This window comes from Cinclus cinclus, chromosome 13 (assembly GCF_963662255.1).
Source record: "Cinclus cinclus chromosome 13, bCinCin1.1, whole genome shotgun sequence".
In the NCBI taxonomy this organism is placed as follows: Eukaryota; Metazoa; Chordata; class Aves; order Passeriformes; family Cinclidae; genus Cinclus; species Cinclus cinclus.
In genome coordinates this window covers 7,701,109-7,716,012 of record NC_085058.1, presented here as the reverse complement: position 1 = coordinate 7,716,012, position 14,904 = coordinate 7,701,109, and the positions used below count along the sequence as shown (strand labels likewise).

The window sequence follows — 14,904 nt, the reverse complement described above, 5'->3', positions numbered from 1 at the left end:
CTCCTACAAACTACAGCATGCAGTCCTTTTCTCACACCAGCTGATGCAGCTCATAATCCCAACCTTTTATCTCATTAGCATTAGTGGATAAGGAAGTGTATAAGTATCCTGTTTACCATGCTGCTTCCTGGGGAAGAGCTGAGAAGTGCTGAGGAAAGAAGCACCTGGCTTTGTGTGCAGTGGACATTAATCACTGTTGTGTATCCATCTGCTGTGAATTGGGGCATTAAATAGCTACAGTGATAGAAGTTAGTGTGGAATTTACTTCAGCCCTGCTGCAGCTTTCTGTGCTGAAAAGATGCTATTTGTAGAATTGGCTTGTTGTGGCATTACCCATGGGATTTCAGTGCAGGTTTAAGAACAGTTGCTACAGGTTTCAATTAGCATGGCTCATAGTTGGACAAAATCCCCTAAACTGTGGTTGACTGTCTTTTCCACCAGGGTGCAGACTCCTAAGCAATTTGTGTGCTTTGGAAAATTTTTCCCATCATGCACAGCTATTGGAAAGTATATTCCGAGTAAGTCTCAGGTACAGGAAAGCTCTCATCACACAACCCTAAGGGAACAGGCAGGTTCTTGCCAGAATGTTGACAGCACAAAACCCTAGTTACAATTAAGTCTTCCTTTGCTTGGTAGGATTTGGAGTAGAATGGCATTGGATTTCTATGAGTAGAATCTATGTAATGCAATCTGTAAGTAGCATAATAAAAAATTTATACTAACACTAAGTTAAAATTTCTAATCACTTGGACCCTCTACAGATAAGGTCAAATCTTAATGTGTGGTTTGGCTTATCAATATAACAGTCATAATCTAGACTCAAAAACCATATAAAAGAACATGAGTCACTTACTCAATCCTCAGAGGAAACAGATGATGACAGAGGTATCCCTTGTCACCAGTGATGGGAGGGGGTCACATTTCTGGTCCAAATTCCCACTTGTAGCTGCTGGATTTTGTGGCCAGTGCTCTGGGTGCTGCCCAGCTCCCCTGTGCTGTGGCTGGGTCACCAACAACTCTTGCTTGGCCTCCTGCCCGAGACCTTCAAGGCCATCAGGGGAAGGGAGTGACGCTCCTGGCACCCAAAAATCTTGAGATATCTAGGGAGGGAAAGGACAAATGTTTGGTCTGTCTGCTTGGTTCACAGGACCTTCAGAGCCTGAGAACAAGAGCAAAGCCACCCAATATGTGCCCAGCTCAGTGACAGAGGATGGCTCCTCACACAGTGGTGTTATGCTAACAGGGTTAACAGGCTCAGAGCGCAGCTCCCAGCCTTACCTAGTTCAATTCATAGGAGAGGTAAAGGAGACAGTACTCATTAATACTGTCAGGATATAATTTTATTCATTTCAAGCTGAATTACTATCCAAGTCATTATCTTCAATTCACAAGCATAAGTGGCTGTAGAGGCACATAGTCCCATGTTCAGAAAGGGATTTAACACACTTATTGGTAGCTGTCCATGATCAATGTCTGGACAAGAAACTGTGTTCTGACATCTGTGACTTTGTTGTGGATGCTGGGTGGTGTGAGAGCTTTTAGTTAAAATTCTGTAGCCTAAATTTTCTGCTCTGACTGCGTATTTTTTGCCTGCTGCTGCTGGCAGAGAGAATGTGTACCTGAGTGGGCTCTTGGTCTGATCTAGTGAAAGCTTGGAACTCAAAATAAGTCATCTCTGTTACTGGAGCTTGACTGCTGATTTTAAATCTCTTCTTTAAATCCTAATTTAAATTCTTTAAATTCACTTAAGTCTTGATCAGACTGTCTCATTTGAAATTGAGTATTGTAAAATGCTTTCATGATCTTACATATAATATTCAGACTGGTTAAACTCCACATGTTAATTGCAAAACAGCTGTGAAAATACCTTCTGAGAATGGTAACAGTCAGCCAAACATAAATTTGGGTATTATACCAGTGCTATTTTTGCCCTCGGTGGGGTACTTGGGATGATGATTGATTAATCTTGGAGTTATGCCATGGTCTTTTAAAGTTAAATAGTAGTATAATTATATGTATTATACATGTTATACTGTGCAAAGCTTAGTCTCTTGCTTTAACTTCTGGATTATTGAAGTATTTGATTCTAAAGCTTGCTTCCCAGCAAGTTGGTCTATCAGTGGCACATAGCAATTTCTGTTGGGAAGTACTCTTACAACTTTCTAGGGAAAAATGTCATTTACTGATTTAAGTGTGGGATGTCAGAGTCCAATATTTTATTATAAAAGTTATATTCTGCTTAATAAAACACTTTATTTCTGACAGAATTACTGTCTTGTGAGGTAGGGCCTGGACCAGAGTGTGTTTTTTATTTTTAAGGGAGGATTATATTTTTGCACGTGTTCAGATTTGGATTCATGCATGTGCAGTTTATCCCTTCCCCTAGGCCAGCTGAGCACTTGGTTTCCATCACAAAAAGGGCTTTTAAAAGAGGGGAAAAAACTTAAGTGAAGAAGTTGCTGATTATTTCTGATTAATAGTCACATACAAAACTTAATTACTAATGTCTATTAAAAGGTCTGAATAGGAAATGTAAAACTTGCAAACTGAAATTTGGTCTTGTGTGCACTATGAAATACTATTTGGGGATGTGAGAAGGGGAAAAACCACCCCAAATTCAGTGGAAACTATTAAAATCCTTGCCGTGATTTTCAAGAGAAGTTTTGTTTTTAAGTAGCTCACTTGAAATGCAGACTAAGTCTTTCAGTGGTGGCCCAGAGGTTAATTTACTCACAAATAACCACAGTATAATTTGCTTGCTCTATTCTGTGATTCAGAAGATGACAGAGAAATAATGCGTGCCTGCAGGAGGATGATTTTCTGTTTTGTAGCTATAGGTATTATTCTGAAAGTAGTACAAAATACATCTCTTCCATCTGCATAACTGTTTTGCTGTCAGCAGTCCAGTGACTCTTCTCCTTGAAGTGAGATAACCCTCAAGAACTGCAGGAATATTTTAGTTCACTCTGTAATTATCCAGGTTTAGCTGACTTCTTACAGCTTCATTCATTCAGGTGATGCACTGATGAGTAAGGTATTTATGCTTTAAGTTTTGCTTGAAGTTCTTTACAGACAGAAGATGACTGGCCAGTGACTGGTACATGCTAAAAGGAAAAAGTGAATTATACCTTATCATGGTGGACTGTATAAAACAATTAAATATTTACATAGCTTAGAGGAGTTGTTTTTCTGCTTAATTTTGAAGTATTGGTTCCTTGTATAGGAAAGTATTTCATGGGATGAAAACTTCATCAGTTTGTGCTTTTGACTTAGGAGGGTGTTTTTAAAAGCAGGAGCAGTAGGAAATTGCACATGTCTGAGCTATCTCTGTGCTGGATCCTACTTGGAGCGACTTTTGACTGTTTTCCTGAAGATTTTCTTTGTTATTTTGGAAGTCATAAAACCTGTTCATTCAGTACTAGTCCTGATGTTTTCTACAGTCTGATTTGTGTAGTTGGTACAATCACCTCTCAGCTAAAGGTGCTTAAAAAAAATCCAATAAAATTGAATAAAATGAGCTTTCAAACATGGAGAAAGGTATCTGAATAGTGTAGATATTCAGTTAAGAATTCCCTTTGGTTTTCATGAGCTGAGCTTGTGTCAGAATTTCAGTAGAGGTGCACATTGTGTGAATTTTCAGTATACATCTACATGGCAGATGATTCCGTCCTCAGGAAGAACTTGTTTGTTTTCTGAAGTAACAAAATCATGTCTAAGCCTAAATCTTTCTACTTCAGCACCTGCTGAAGAGGTGTGGACTCCGAGGAGTGCTTTCAAACTTACTGTATTTCAGTGAAGTGCAGGTTTGGAAGCTAGAAGGAAGAGCTGTGGGTTTTTCTCAGTGACCTTTCTTTCCCCAGCTGTTTGGCAGGGTGGTTTTGTCTGCCAGCAGCTGAGATAGTTTTGTGCAAGGAAGCTCTTGCTTGTTTGCCTGTGATAGGCACAATGTTTACATTCTTCTCAATGTGGTGATGGCTTTAGCTGCTGCCTTTCACTCTGAGTAACTGGCCTTTCAGTATTTTCAGTTTTGGAATGTTTTGTTTTGTTTTATAGACTTTGTAGTATTTTCAGTTTTCCCTAAAATTTTCCTGCAAGTTCTGAGAACTAATTTTGTTCCATACTACTTCCAATTACTGGAGTTTTGTTAGTACCAGTATTTGGAAGCATCACTCTATAGCTTCAGCCAGCAATCTTTCTGGGATAAGTATAGTCAGAAAAAAAGGCCGTTGGAAAAATAATGCAGTTTGGGTTTTTTTCAAAGCAGAAAAACTGATAAAAATAAAAAATCTTTCCCACCATGTAACTGGGTAAACCAGCTGAGAACAGTCAGTCCATACAAGATGGAAGTATTGAATGAAACCAAATTCTTCAAGCCTTGAAGCAATTTGCAAAAACCGAAATGATAGTTTGCAATTGCTAAGCTTTTCTAAGCAGTTTCTAAGGTTTTTTTTTTTTTTTTAGGAAGTGTTTTTGTGTTCAGCGAGTAATCCATAGCTCAGCTGAAGTCTTGTAGATAGCTCAGACTTGTCACTGCCAGTGTTGCAGCTCTAGAGAATGTTTCATGTGTCTGTTTGTTAAGCTGGAACTGGAACCGTTCTTCCTGAAGCTGCTTCCTAAGAAAACGTGTCTCTTGTGGGGTTTTTGTTGTTGTTTTTTATCACTCTTAGTTTAATTTTATCTTCCTCTGTCTAGTACAAATTGTGAATGCCACAAAAAGTCGAGATACAAAGGTGTTTATGAACACCTTTAGGCGATTAATTGTGTTAGAAACTAGTTGGTGGATCATTTTTCTTCTGTTTTCTGTCAGTTTTTAGCCTTGAGACTGATACCTATAAAAACATTTTTTAAGCTGTTAGTGATAACAAACCACTACTGCTTTGCTAGCTTGGAAGTTTGTTCTGTTTTTATATTAAATGATTGAATTTTGTTGGTGTTACAGATAATAAAATTCACTGTAATTGCTTTCAGTGCTTGTAATGCAAGCTTCCATACCTACTCCACACTCAGTCTTCTGTCTCCTTCCATCTTTTTGCTTCAGTATTTACAGCAGAATTGTTTCCTTTAATAATTAGGTAATGTATTTGACAGTTGCACTTAAGGTTTTGACATACCATCATGAAATTCTCTGCCTACGTGTATTTTAAATCTATGAAAAATAGTCTCTTACAATGAGAGTTGCTGAATGAAGTATAAATGAAATATAAAATCTTTCATCTTCCTTTTTCCTTCTCAGGAAGTATTGATGAAGATGTTGTTGTGATTGAAGCATCCTCCACTCCCCAAGTCACTGCTAATGAAGAAATAAATGTTACCTCAACAGACAGCGAAGTGGAGATTGTCACAGTTGGTGAAAATTACAGGTGAGATATGCATCTCTTTGCATTTATGAAGTTTTGTTTGTCTCAATACTTTGTGCCATTAAAAGCCCATAAGGTAATGTCACTGCAATTCTAACCAGAATGCACAGTATGCATTTTTTTATTAAAAAAACTAAACCAAATCAATAACAAAAAAACCCAATCTTAAACCCCCAAACAAAGTAAGGACAAAAAGCCCAAAGCACAGCTTTGCCAAAGTTTAAGAATTGAACTAATCTGGAGTTGTTGAGGTGGCTGTATTAGTGTGATTGATGTGCAGGGTTTGGGGGAAGCAAAGCTGCACAGTGTCATCCTAGATAGAGCATGTGTAGGCTGAGTTGACTATCTAGGGATTAGCTGAGCATTTCTCAGGAAAGCAGCCTACTTTTTTGAAGCTGCTGCTACTGTATATGCTTTCCTGTTCTTCCAAGAATCTCTAGAAGTTTTGTTACATATTTTCAGATTTTATAGAATCTATTAAAGTGCAGTTCCTTGAATAAAACTGCAAATTCAAACCTATCTAAAGACAGATGCTTTTAAAAATAAACACCTTTGTATATTCTTGGCATCAGTAAACTGGGCTTTCTGTAATAGCCTTAAGATGTGAAAAAATTAGTTCTTTCTTCCCTCACCTTCTGCAGTGCTACAGCCAAAACAGCAGTAGCTCCATGGTGATTTGTGCAATGGGTTTTGTTTGTTTTCAGTGAAGTCATTCCCTTTTCTTCACATTTTCCTCTTCTGAATTTCTGAAGTCTAAGTACACTGTTGTTCCAAATTGGAAAGTAAGAGCCACTTGATTTATGTAAATACTGGAGAGTCAAAGTATTTTGAGAGCGAAATGGTAAATAGAATACTGTAAAAATATTGTTCCCTTAATTAAAGACTGTATGCTCCAAAGAGGATACACACTCCAAAGATCATTGTCTTGAGTGTTAGGGTTTGCATGGCTAAAAACTGCACAGAATGGGTGCTATGTGTTACACTGTGGAGATAGATCCATCCCTTCCTTAGGCTTAGTTACAGGCTTAGGACCTCCTCTCCTCCAGCTACATTGCATTTTAGTTTAAGTAGCACAAAAAGTTGTGTTTGTTCTCCAAAGAGAGGGAGCAAAATATTAGAGGGAAGGTCCAGAGATTTTGTACAGTCAAGACACTTTAGGAATTTGAAGTAGAAAAATTATCCTCTGAAAGTACTCTCTCACAAGTTAACATGCAAAAGTACTTAATGTTTACAAATTTTATTGTTTTCATAGTTCTGTCATCATTTATAGACCTGCTGTTTCGGACTGCACAGGAGTAGTATAGGATCTGGGGACTCTTCAATTACTATTTACAAAGATAAAACAACTTCAGCTATAATTGCTGCCCGGTCATGGTTGTAGGGTTTCAGTGTGATTTTTTTTAAGATAGCTGCATGTACATGAGATGTGGTTTAAGGACCTCTAAACTCCATGCTGGGCATTTGCTGGTTTGGTCTCTGGTAAAAGCTGCAGTAGTGTTTGTGAGTGTGTTTGGTGGAAGTGGAGTCACGGGGTATCTCAGTGTAACTAAATGCTTTTCTAATAATAAAAAACCTCCATTTAGCTCCTCAAACAGGAGGAGAAATTCACGATGGTAAAATGTAGGCCAGTAGCTAAGGTGTTCCCCTTTGCCAAGGTCTCGTTCTGCGCTCGGACACTCGAGATCCCACTGGGGACAGAGCTCCGGTTCCCACGCTGCCCGGGCCCCGGAGCAGCGATCCCGCAGCAGGATCTCCACTGTCATCCAGCCCCTGAGGCAGAACGCGGCCGAAGTCGTGGACCTCACCGTGGATGAAGATGGTAGGTTGCATTGTCAGGGAAATCTCTTCAGGAGCAACATGGGCAGTGTAAGGACACTGCAGTTAATTGCATCAGATATAAGGTACCCTTCTGTGAGGATGTCTGATTTCCAGGCCTGTCAGAAAATCCTCTTATGCCTTTCCTTTCAAAATTTAAAGTTTAGCTGTTTTCAATGGGTCTTCTAGATCTAAAGATAAAGGTTTTCTTCCAAAGCTGCCTTGGGTGTGTGTCTGAGGGCTGACTCACCAGGCAGAAATTACAGAACAGGTTGGAACTACTTCTTGAAAAATATGCACTTACTTCAATGCAGCTCTATAAAAGGAAAGTCTATCATTGCCTATGCTTTGCAATAGTGACTGTTCTTTCAGGCCTTGAAGTAAAAATAACTTTTAAAAAAAGAAAGAAAGCCCAACCCTAAACTAGTAAAGTGTGTTAGGTTTCTGAAGCTGTAACCTTTCATTGGTTCCTGACATTAAAAGCTGCTGACACTTAATAAGTCTGTTCCTGCTGAAAATCATAGGACCAACTTATCAATTATCAAAACATTGGGAGAAGGAAAAACTGAAGCTCATGTATGTTTTTGCACTTTTATATTTGCAGATGGTGGTTTTGGGGATTTCTTGGGTGCATGTTATTTGTAATGTGAACAGAAGTTTTGTCCTGTTGTGGTTCTGTCCCTCAGTGCATTGCAAGCTTAGTCTCTTGCAATATCTAATTCTTCAAGTTGTCATGGCTTTTGGGGTGGGATGGAGAGTCAGAAAGGCCTGAGAATAGTTTTTGTTGGTCAGTGGCTTTTAAGGTAGAGGATGAGTTGAGATTTTTTTAATAGATTTGCTCTGAAGTATCCCAACAGCTCTGTTGTTGAAGGGGTGCAGTGTAGGTTTCTGTTGCTTTGATTTACTTCTAGAATTTAGTCTTGTGTTCAGAAACCAAGTTATTTCTAAAATACACTTCCGTAATGTGTGTGTTAATGACTAGCTGCTTCTCTTGCCTTCTAGAGGAAATGCCTAAGATGAATCTTCCAGGATTTAAGGAATACTCTTTTTGGGTTTAGGCATCAAATTTCATACATGTTAAATGATCAGACTTCTGAATTGACACTGTAAAAGGCAGCTGTGCAGTTTATCCCAACTTTACCTTTTTCATCAAAGATACTGGTCTTAAAACTTGGCTGTCTGCTTTGCTGAGCACAAGGATCTTGTCTTCTTGTGTTCACACTGGTCTGGACAGTATGTAAGAAATTTGGTTTCTTTTAGCTAGTAGTTCGTGATGGAACAAGCCCCTTGTTTTTCACTGGTTTGGGCAGGGGAGAATCAGAAGTGTCTGTAGTGCTGCTGGTGAACCTTAACCTGGGGGAACTCAGGGTGGCCACTGACTGAGCACTGGCTGATCACTTCTCATTGTAGGCAGTACCTGTACTATAAAGTTGCTCTTGTTTTCTGAGTTTAAACATTCATACATTTCATCCAAAATGTTGTCCTTAAAATAAATAAAGATAGTATATTGGAAGGCCACATTAAAATTAAGAGGAATTTAAGTGTAGATACCAGGTTATGTTTTTTTAATGGGATGAGTTGGAAGACTTGCAAGAGCAAAGATGCATTTATTCCTTTGCTTGCTGAGTTGCTGATACTCCTACAAGATATAGAGTAATTTTGAAAACTACTTATATTTTATTTTAAGACTTTGTGTAAAGGAAGTAGTTGAAGTTTTTTGATGCTTTTTTTCCCCCCACCCAGTATCCATGCAGATGCTTTTACTAAAAAAACCTGAGCTGTTTCTGATTATCTTCCCTTTTATAGTATCTTTTATTCTTAGTCTTGTCATTGCCTTTCATTACTTAAGAATCTCAATAGGAATCTCAAACTTAGAGTCAAAGTCTTTTTCAAAACTAAATTCTAATTATACTGCCAAGTATAGTTTTAAATTTTAACTTGTTTACAATTATCCAGTAAAGGAGAAGACTCATCAAGTGTTTTGGATTTTCAGGCTATGTTGCTCACTGTTAGCTTTGCAGTATGTAATATGAACAGGTATGTACCTTTAAGAGAAGTCTCAAATACTGCTAATCTGCTTTTAGCATGTGTTGAGACTAGAAATCAAGCTTATCTTGCTAAAGCCTTTAGTACCATGCATCTGGAATGATCAAAGTTTGTAAAGTAGTACTGCTAATGTAGATGTTATGCTGTTCTTGGTGAGTGATCTAGAAGTTTTTCTTTTCTTCATAGGCAATAAAAAGTTATAAGAATAATACTTAATCAGAGTAGTTTGCCTGTGGATTCATGGAGGATATTAGCCAGTGTTTTTATCATAAAGTACAATTTAATCTCCTTCGTAGTAGGGGTTTTTATCCAGTAAATAAAACTTAAATGTCAGATTTGGTTGAGAATTGATTTTATGTTAATTATTAAAACTTGAGTAGATAAAAAGAAAAACCCACGAGAGAGGAAAAAAAATTAATTTTCTTTCCACACACAAGCCTGTCAGGTTTTTGTGTTCTGACTTTTAGCTTCTGGCAAGGCCAGAATTGAGAATGTCTTCTAAAATAGTTCAAAAGCAGGACAACAATAAAAAAACCTCAGCAGCTTTTAAAGCTTAAAGAACATGAAAGCTTTTTTTATTTCACTAGAGCCGACAGTTGTGCCAACCACATCAGCTCGAGTGGAGCCGCAGGTCGTGAGTTCTGCTTCCACTACCAGCTCCAGTACGTCTACCTCAGAGCAGGCCTCTGATGCAGCTCCAAACGTCTCCAGCAGCCAGCCCTCTGCAGCACCAGAGACCACTCCCAGTCTCCCCAGTGGCAGCACTGCTGGCACTTCAACTGGAGGTACAGAATAAGAGCTTTGAGCTGTTCCGTTGCCTCTGAGTACAAAGGAGGTAGAGGAAGTTAGTCAGCATTCTCTAAATTAAATGCCTTGTGAATTTTTAGTACAGGAATCTGGAAGAGACCATTGATTTCTCCATAAAGATACAGGAAAATTGCTGGAGACTTCTGCTTATGCCTGTTGGAATGATTTGGTTATACATAAAGAGCCACATCCTTGCTTTTTGAGGAGGTGGAATGTAGTTCACTGGGAATTAAGTCTCTCATTGCAGTGTGTTACAGAGGTGTGTTATTTCAACCTGTGTTGTAAGGCAGTGAAGGATGTATCTGGATTCCTTGAGCCTATCTCCTGCTGTGGATAACCCCCTGGGATCACATTTATACAGACCTACATAGAGCTATATATATATATATATATATATACACACAGGGAGCACTCATGGCATCACTGAAACAAAGCTGCCCCGTCTGCAGGTGTGGTGAGGGACAATTAACCTGAGTGGACCACAGTTGTGCAGGAGTTTGAGGTTTCTGCACACTAACCACAGAAACAATTTTTCCTCCTTTCCCTGCTGATGATACCTTAAAGTTGTGGGATAAGGCAGGTGTCATTTATGTCTTCCAGTGGTTGCCATGAGTACTTTCGCCTGAACCATTGAGTTTTGGTTCATTTGGCAGGTATAGCTAAATCTTACTTGTTGTATCTAGTTTGTTTTGTTACAGTCTGCATCTGGTTTTCAGTTGATTGAATATTTAATTGTGAGGTACAGGGTGTTTTGTTTCTATTTAAGACACTGCTTTATGGTGATCAGCTTTACTAATTTCTTTCACTTCGATATTAACTTTGTCTTCAAGATGAAATAAGACGAGCTGCATCTAACTCGACACTGGAAACTGGCCCTCCGGCCATGCCAAGGCTGCCGTCGTGCTGCCCCCAGCATTCTCCTTGTGGAGGACCTTCACAGACTCATCATGCACTGGGGCATCCACATACAAGCTGCTTTCAGCAGCATGGCCACCACTTCCAGCATCACCACCATCACCACCACAACCCTCACCCGGCTGTCCCGCTATCTCCATCCTTCAGTGACTCCAGCTGCCCTGTGGAAAGGCCTCCTCCCATGCCTGCCCCGTGTGGAGCAAGCAGCAGTTCTGGAACCAGTTACCACGAGCAGGCATGTTTAATCCTTGTGACTCACAATCACACCTTGTGATTTGGGATTTTAAGTTGTTCCAGATAGGAGAGAATAGGATAAGGATGTTGAATTATAAATTACTCTCTTGCTCTGCATCAGGCATTATAGAAGGGAACTAAAAGGAAAAATTGAGCTGTAATACATATGAATACAGAACCCTGAAATTTTATAGAAAGGCATAATCCTTCAAATAATCATTGACAGCTGACCTCTTCATGGCTGTAAGATGAGTGACTGCACAGCACACCAAACATAACTACCTTGAAATACTCTGCCCATCGTAGCAGTTTTGCAATGCAAATCATTGAGCTGCTTTGAGGGAAGAAAAATACCAAGTCTAGTGTTCTGTATATAAAAAGTAGAAAAGAGTTGCTCCTCTAAAATCATTGCTTTTTAAGACTTTTTGAGTAATTAAATCACAGGTGTAAAACAATACAGTCCTAAGAAAGAACAGTGCTGTGCTAAGTTACAGTATGCAGAACTACCTATCATATTTATCTGTCGTTGGGGTTTTTGTTGAGGTTTTTAGTTTGGGTGGGGGTTTTGGGGGGGGTTTTGTTTGGTTGGCTTTTACAGAATCTACCGTAAGGAAGTTTCTTACCAGATTAATGAATTTAGGAATAAGAAATGCTAACCGTATTTTAAAAATGTTGCGGCGTCAAGCTGTAAAACTTCAAAATTTGGGTCCCAGTTGCTTGTGATAGTATTTATCTTTATTTTTTTCAAATCTGATGCTTGAACGTGCCTTCGCTTTCAATGTCTGAAGAGCGGCTTGAAGACAGCTGGTTTGTTTGTGCAGCAGGCACTGCCGGTAGACTTGAGCAGCGGCGGTATCAGAAGTCACGGGAGCGGCGCTTTCCACGGAACGTCGGCTTTCGACCCGTGCTGTCCCGGCTCTTCGTCGCGCTCGGCGCTCTACGGGCACCAGGCGGGCGCCGGGCCCAGCCAGGCGCTGCCCGTGGACGGCTACGGCTCGGGCATGGTGGCGCAGCCGCAGCCGCCGCCCCAGGCCTCGCTCTCGTCCTGCCGCCACTACATGCATTCCCCTTGTGAGTACTGCTGTACTGCTGACGCTGCCCTGGCAGTGGGGAACGCCCCTGCCTGCTTGCACTGATCCTCCAGGTGGCCTAGCAAAACACAGATTAAGAAATAATTTGAGCGGTTAGGAGGTTTGAAAAGGATCGAGGTAAAGTTAAAATATTTTCTTATGAGTGACCGTAATAACATTGGGACTTCAAAATTCTATCTGCTGTGAAAATGTTTTTCGTCTTATTTTTATTGGCTTTTTATTTCGTTTTCTTTGATTGGCCCCTTGTCCCATCCCCCTAGTGAGATCTGCTTTAGCAGAATAATTTGATTGTGATTTCTTTTTGAATTTTATTGTCTTTATGGAATAGTGAACCTGGAAAGAAGGGGATTGAACTTTTAAAAATTTAACAGCAAATGTAAAGTAATACTGCAAGGGGATTCTGTCCTTCTGCGCCTCCCTCATGAGACCGTACCTGGAATAGTGCTTCAGGTTTGGGCTCCTCAGCACAAGAAGGATAGATCTGTTGGAGTGAGTCTGTGGAGGACCATGAAGGTCCTCAGAGGGCTGGGACACCTCTACTCCAAGAACAGGCTAGGAGCTGAACTTGTTCAAGCTGGCAGAGAAAGCTCTGAGGGGACCTTATGGCACTTTCCAGTGCCCAAGGGGACTATAAGAGAGATGAAGGGGGACCTTTGACATGGGCATGTGGTGATGGAACGAAGGGGAATGGCTTTAAACTGGAAGAGTAGATTTAGATTGGGTTCGAGGAAGAAATTCCTCCCTGTAAGGGTGGCAAGGCTCTGGTACAGCTTGCACAGAGAAGCTGTTTGCCCTTTCCCTGGAAGTGTTCAGGACCAGGCTGGACATGGCTTGGAGCAGTCTTGTCTAGTTGAAGGTGTCCCTGTCCATGGCGGGGGTTTGGAGCAAGGTAATCTTTGAAGTCCCTTCCAACCCAAACCTTTCTATGTACTTTTTCCAGTTGTTATCACACAGATTTTTTTCTTATTACTCTTCTTTTTGCCAGTATTGGAGAACAGAATGCTTTTGGCTGCAGAAAATGTAGGTTTCTTGTAGGATATATTGCTAGAGAATCTCTTTATTTAAGATTTGCATAAACACATATTCCCGTGTTGCCACTGTTTAAACTGGTGTAGTAATACTGAAACATCTGTGTGAAGATACTTCTCAAAGTAAATTTAAGTCAAAACTTGCAATTGACCAAATTAAAAGCACCTGATGTTTTCATTGCAGATGCTTCCTTGACTAGACCTCTTCACCATCAAGCTTCTGCATGTCCTCACTCTCATGGAAATCCTCCTCCACAGCCACAACCTCCACCTCAAGTGGATTATGTTATCCCTCATCCAGTGCATCCCTTTCATCCTTCAATCTCCTCTCATGCGTCTTCTCATCCTGTTCCACCTCCACCACCAACTCATCCCTTAGCCAGTGCAGCTGCTCCAATACCACAGCATCTCCCTGCAACGCACCAGCCAATATCCCATCACATCCCTGCAACAGCACCTCCAGCACAGAGGCTACATCCTCATGAAGTGATCCAGAGGATGGAGGTCCAGAGAAGAAGAATGATGCAACACCCAACGTATGTCACAAATGTACTCAGAACAGTATCTAAACGTATAATTCATTTCCCTCAGGTTTGTAAAATGTTGCATGTGAACCTCAAACTGTTAATTGCATGGTTAGGAACTGTTATTGTTAAACCATGGTAAGAAGTGTCTTTACCAACTGTCCCAGTCACGCAAGCGTGGGACTGACCGTACTCTGTTGCATCTCTCAATAGTGTCTCCAGGTAAGGCACTAAGGGGGCATGGAAGATAAGGGGAGCTTGTTTCTCTTGCCCATTACTCTGGATAGCAAGCAGGAATTAGTCTTCAAACTGAATAGCCTGGAGAGTACATCATAAACTTTGGTCAAATGTCTCTTTTGCCTTGTTGCTGCAGTTAAGATTTTTTTTTCCTATATGACAAATACTTTAAAATTAGCAAATTATCATAAGGGACAATATACTGGCTTTAATTCAGCTTAGATACTTGTGTATCTTTACTGTGCCTTTTGCTTTAGAAGAGAAGGAGACTGAGAATGTGATCACGAAATGTAGCTACTAATGTGTGCTACTGTTGTTGCTTAACAAGATTGTTGATACTAGTATCAAAAGATAACAGGTCAGTAGCTTCTTATTATGAGTAGGTGAACTTGTTTTAATTGTGGAGGTAATGTGTTCAAATACCGAAGAGAATTTCAAGAATGAGCTCTCTAGTTGCTGCTCCTGACCTCTTATACAAATTAGACGCATAACTAATTTAAAATCTGTTTAGAAGTTAATGCTTAAAGAGACTTCTGCTTCGACTGCAACTTCTGAGGCAGTTTCCAGGTTAAATATCTGTAGGTAGTAACTGCCCACAAATGGCACATGACAGAGAAACTGGTGGCTGTGAGACAGCAAGGTAGCATTTTAGGGAAAAATAGTAGTGCTAGCTATCTTATCAGATCTGGGGATTCAGTAGTTTGGGTATTGGAGTTGTGAATATTGGTAATTCTCTAGCTTAGTGAATCTGTACAGAAATATCAATATGTATTGGAGGAACTTGTAGGCAAATGTTGATAGTAGGTTCTTCCTTGACATTCTCTCTGAAGTCACCAGTCTCAGATCAGAC

General features: G+C 40.1%; 1 protein-coding gene across 5 annotated transcripts in view; it reads left to right on the top strand.

The window, feature by feature from the left end:
• The window catches only part of RNF111 (ring finger protein 111), a 43,219-nt gene that overhangs the window by 14,940 nt on the left and 13,375 nt on the right, over positions 1-14,904 (top strand). For all 5 annotated transcript variants that reach the window (XM_062501265.1, XM_062501261.1, XM_062501264.1 and 2 more), the window contains 6 exons: positions 5,234-5,360; positions 7,013-7,176; positions 9,806-10,003; positions 10,856-11,175; positions 11,996-12,245; positions 13,478-13,829. In XM_062501265.1, coding sequence (XP_062357249.1) covers positions 5,234-5,360; positions 7,013-7,176; positions 9,806-10,003; positions 10,856-11,175; positions 11,996-12,245; positions 13,478-13,829 — 1,411 coding nt within the window. The remainder of the gene's footprint in view (positions 1-5,233; positions 5,361-7,012; positions 7,177-9,805; positions 10,004-10,855; positions 11,176-11,995; positions 12,246-13,477; positions 13,830-14,904) is intronic.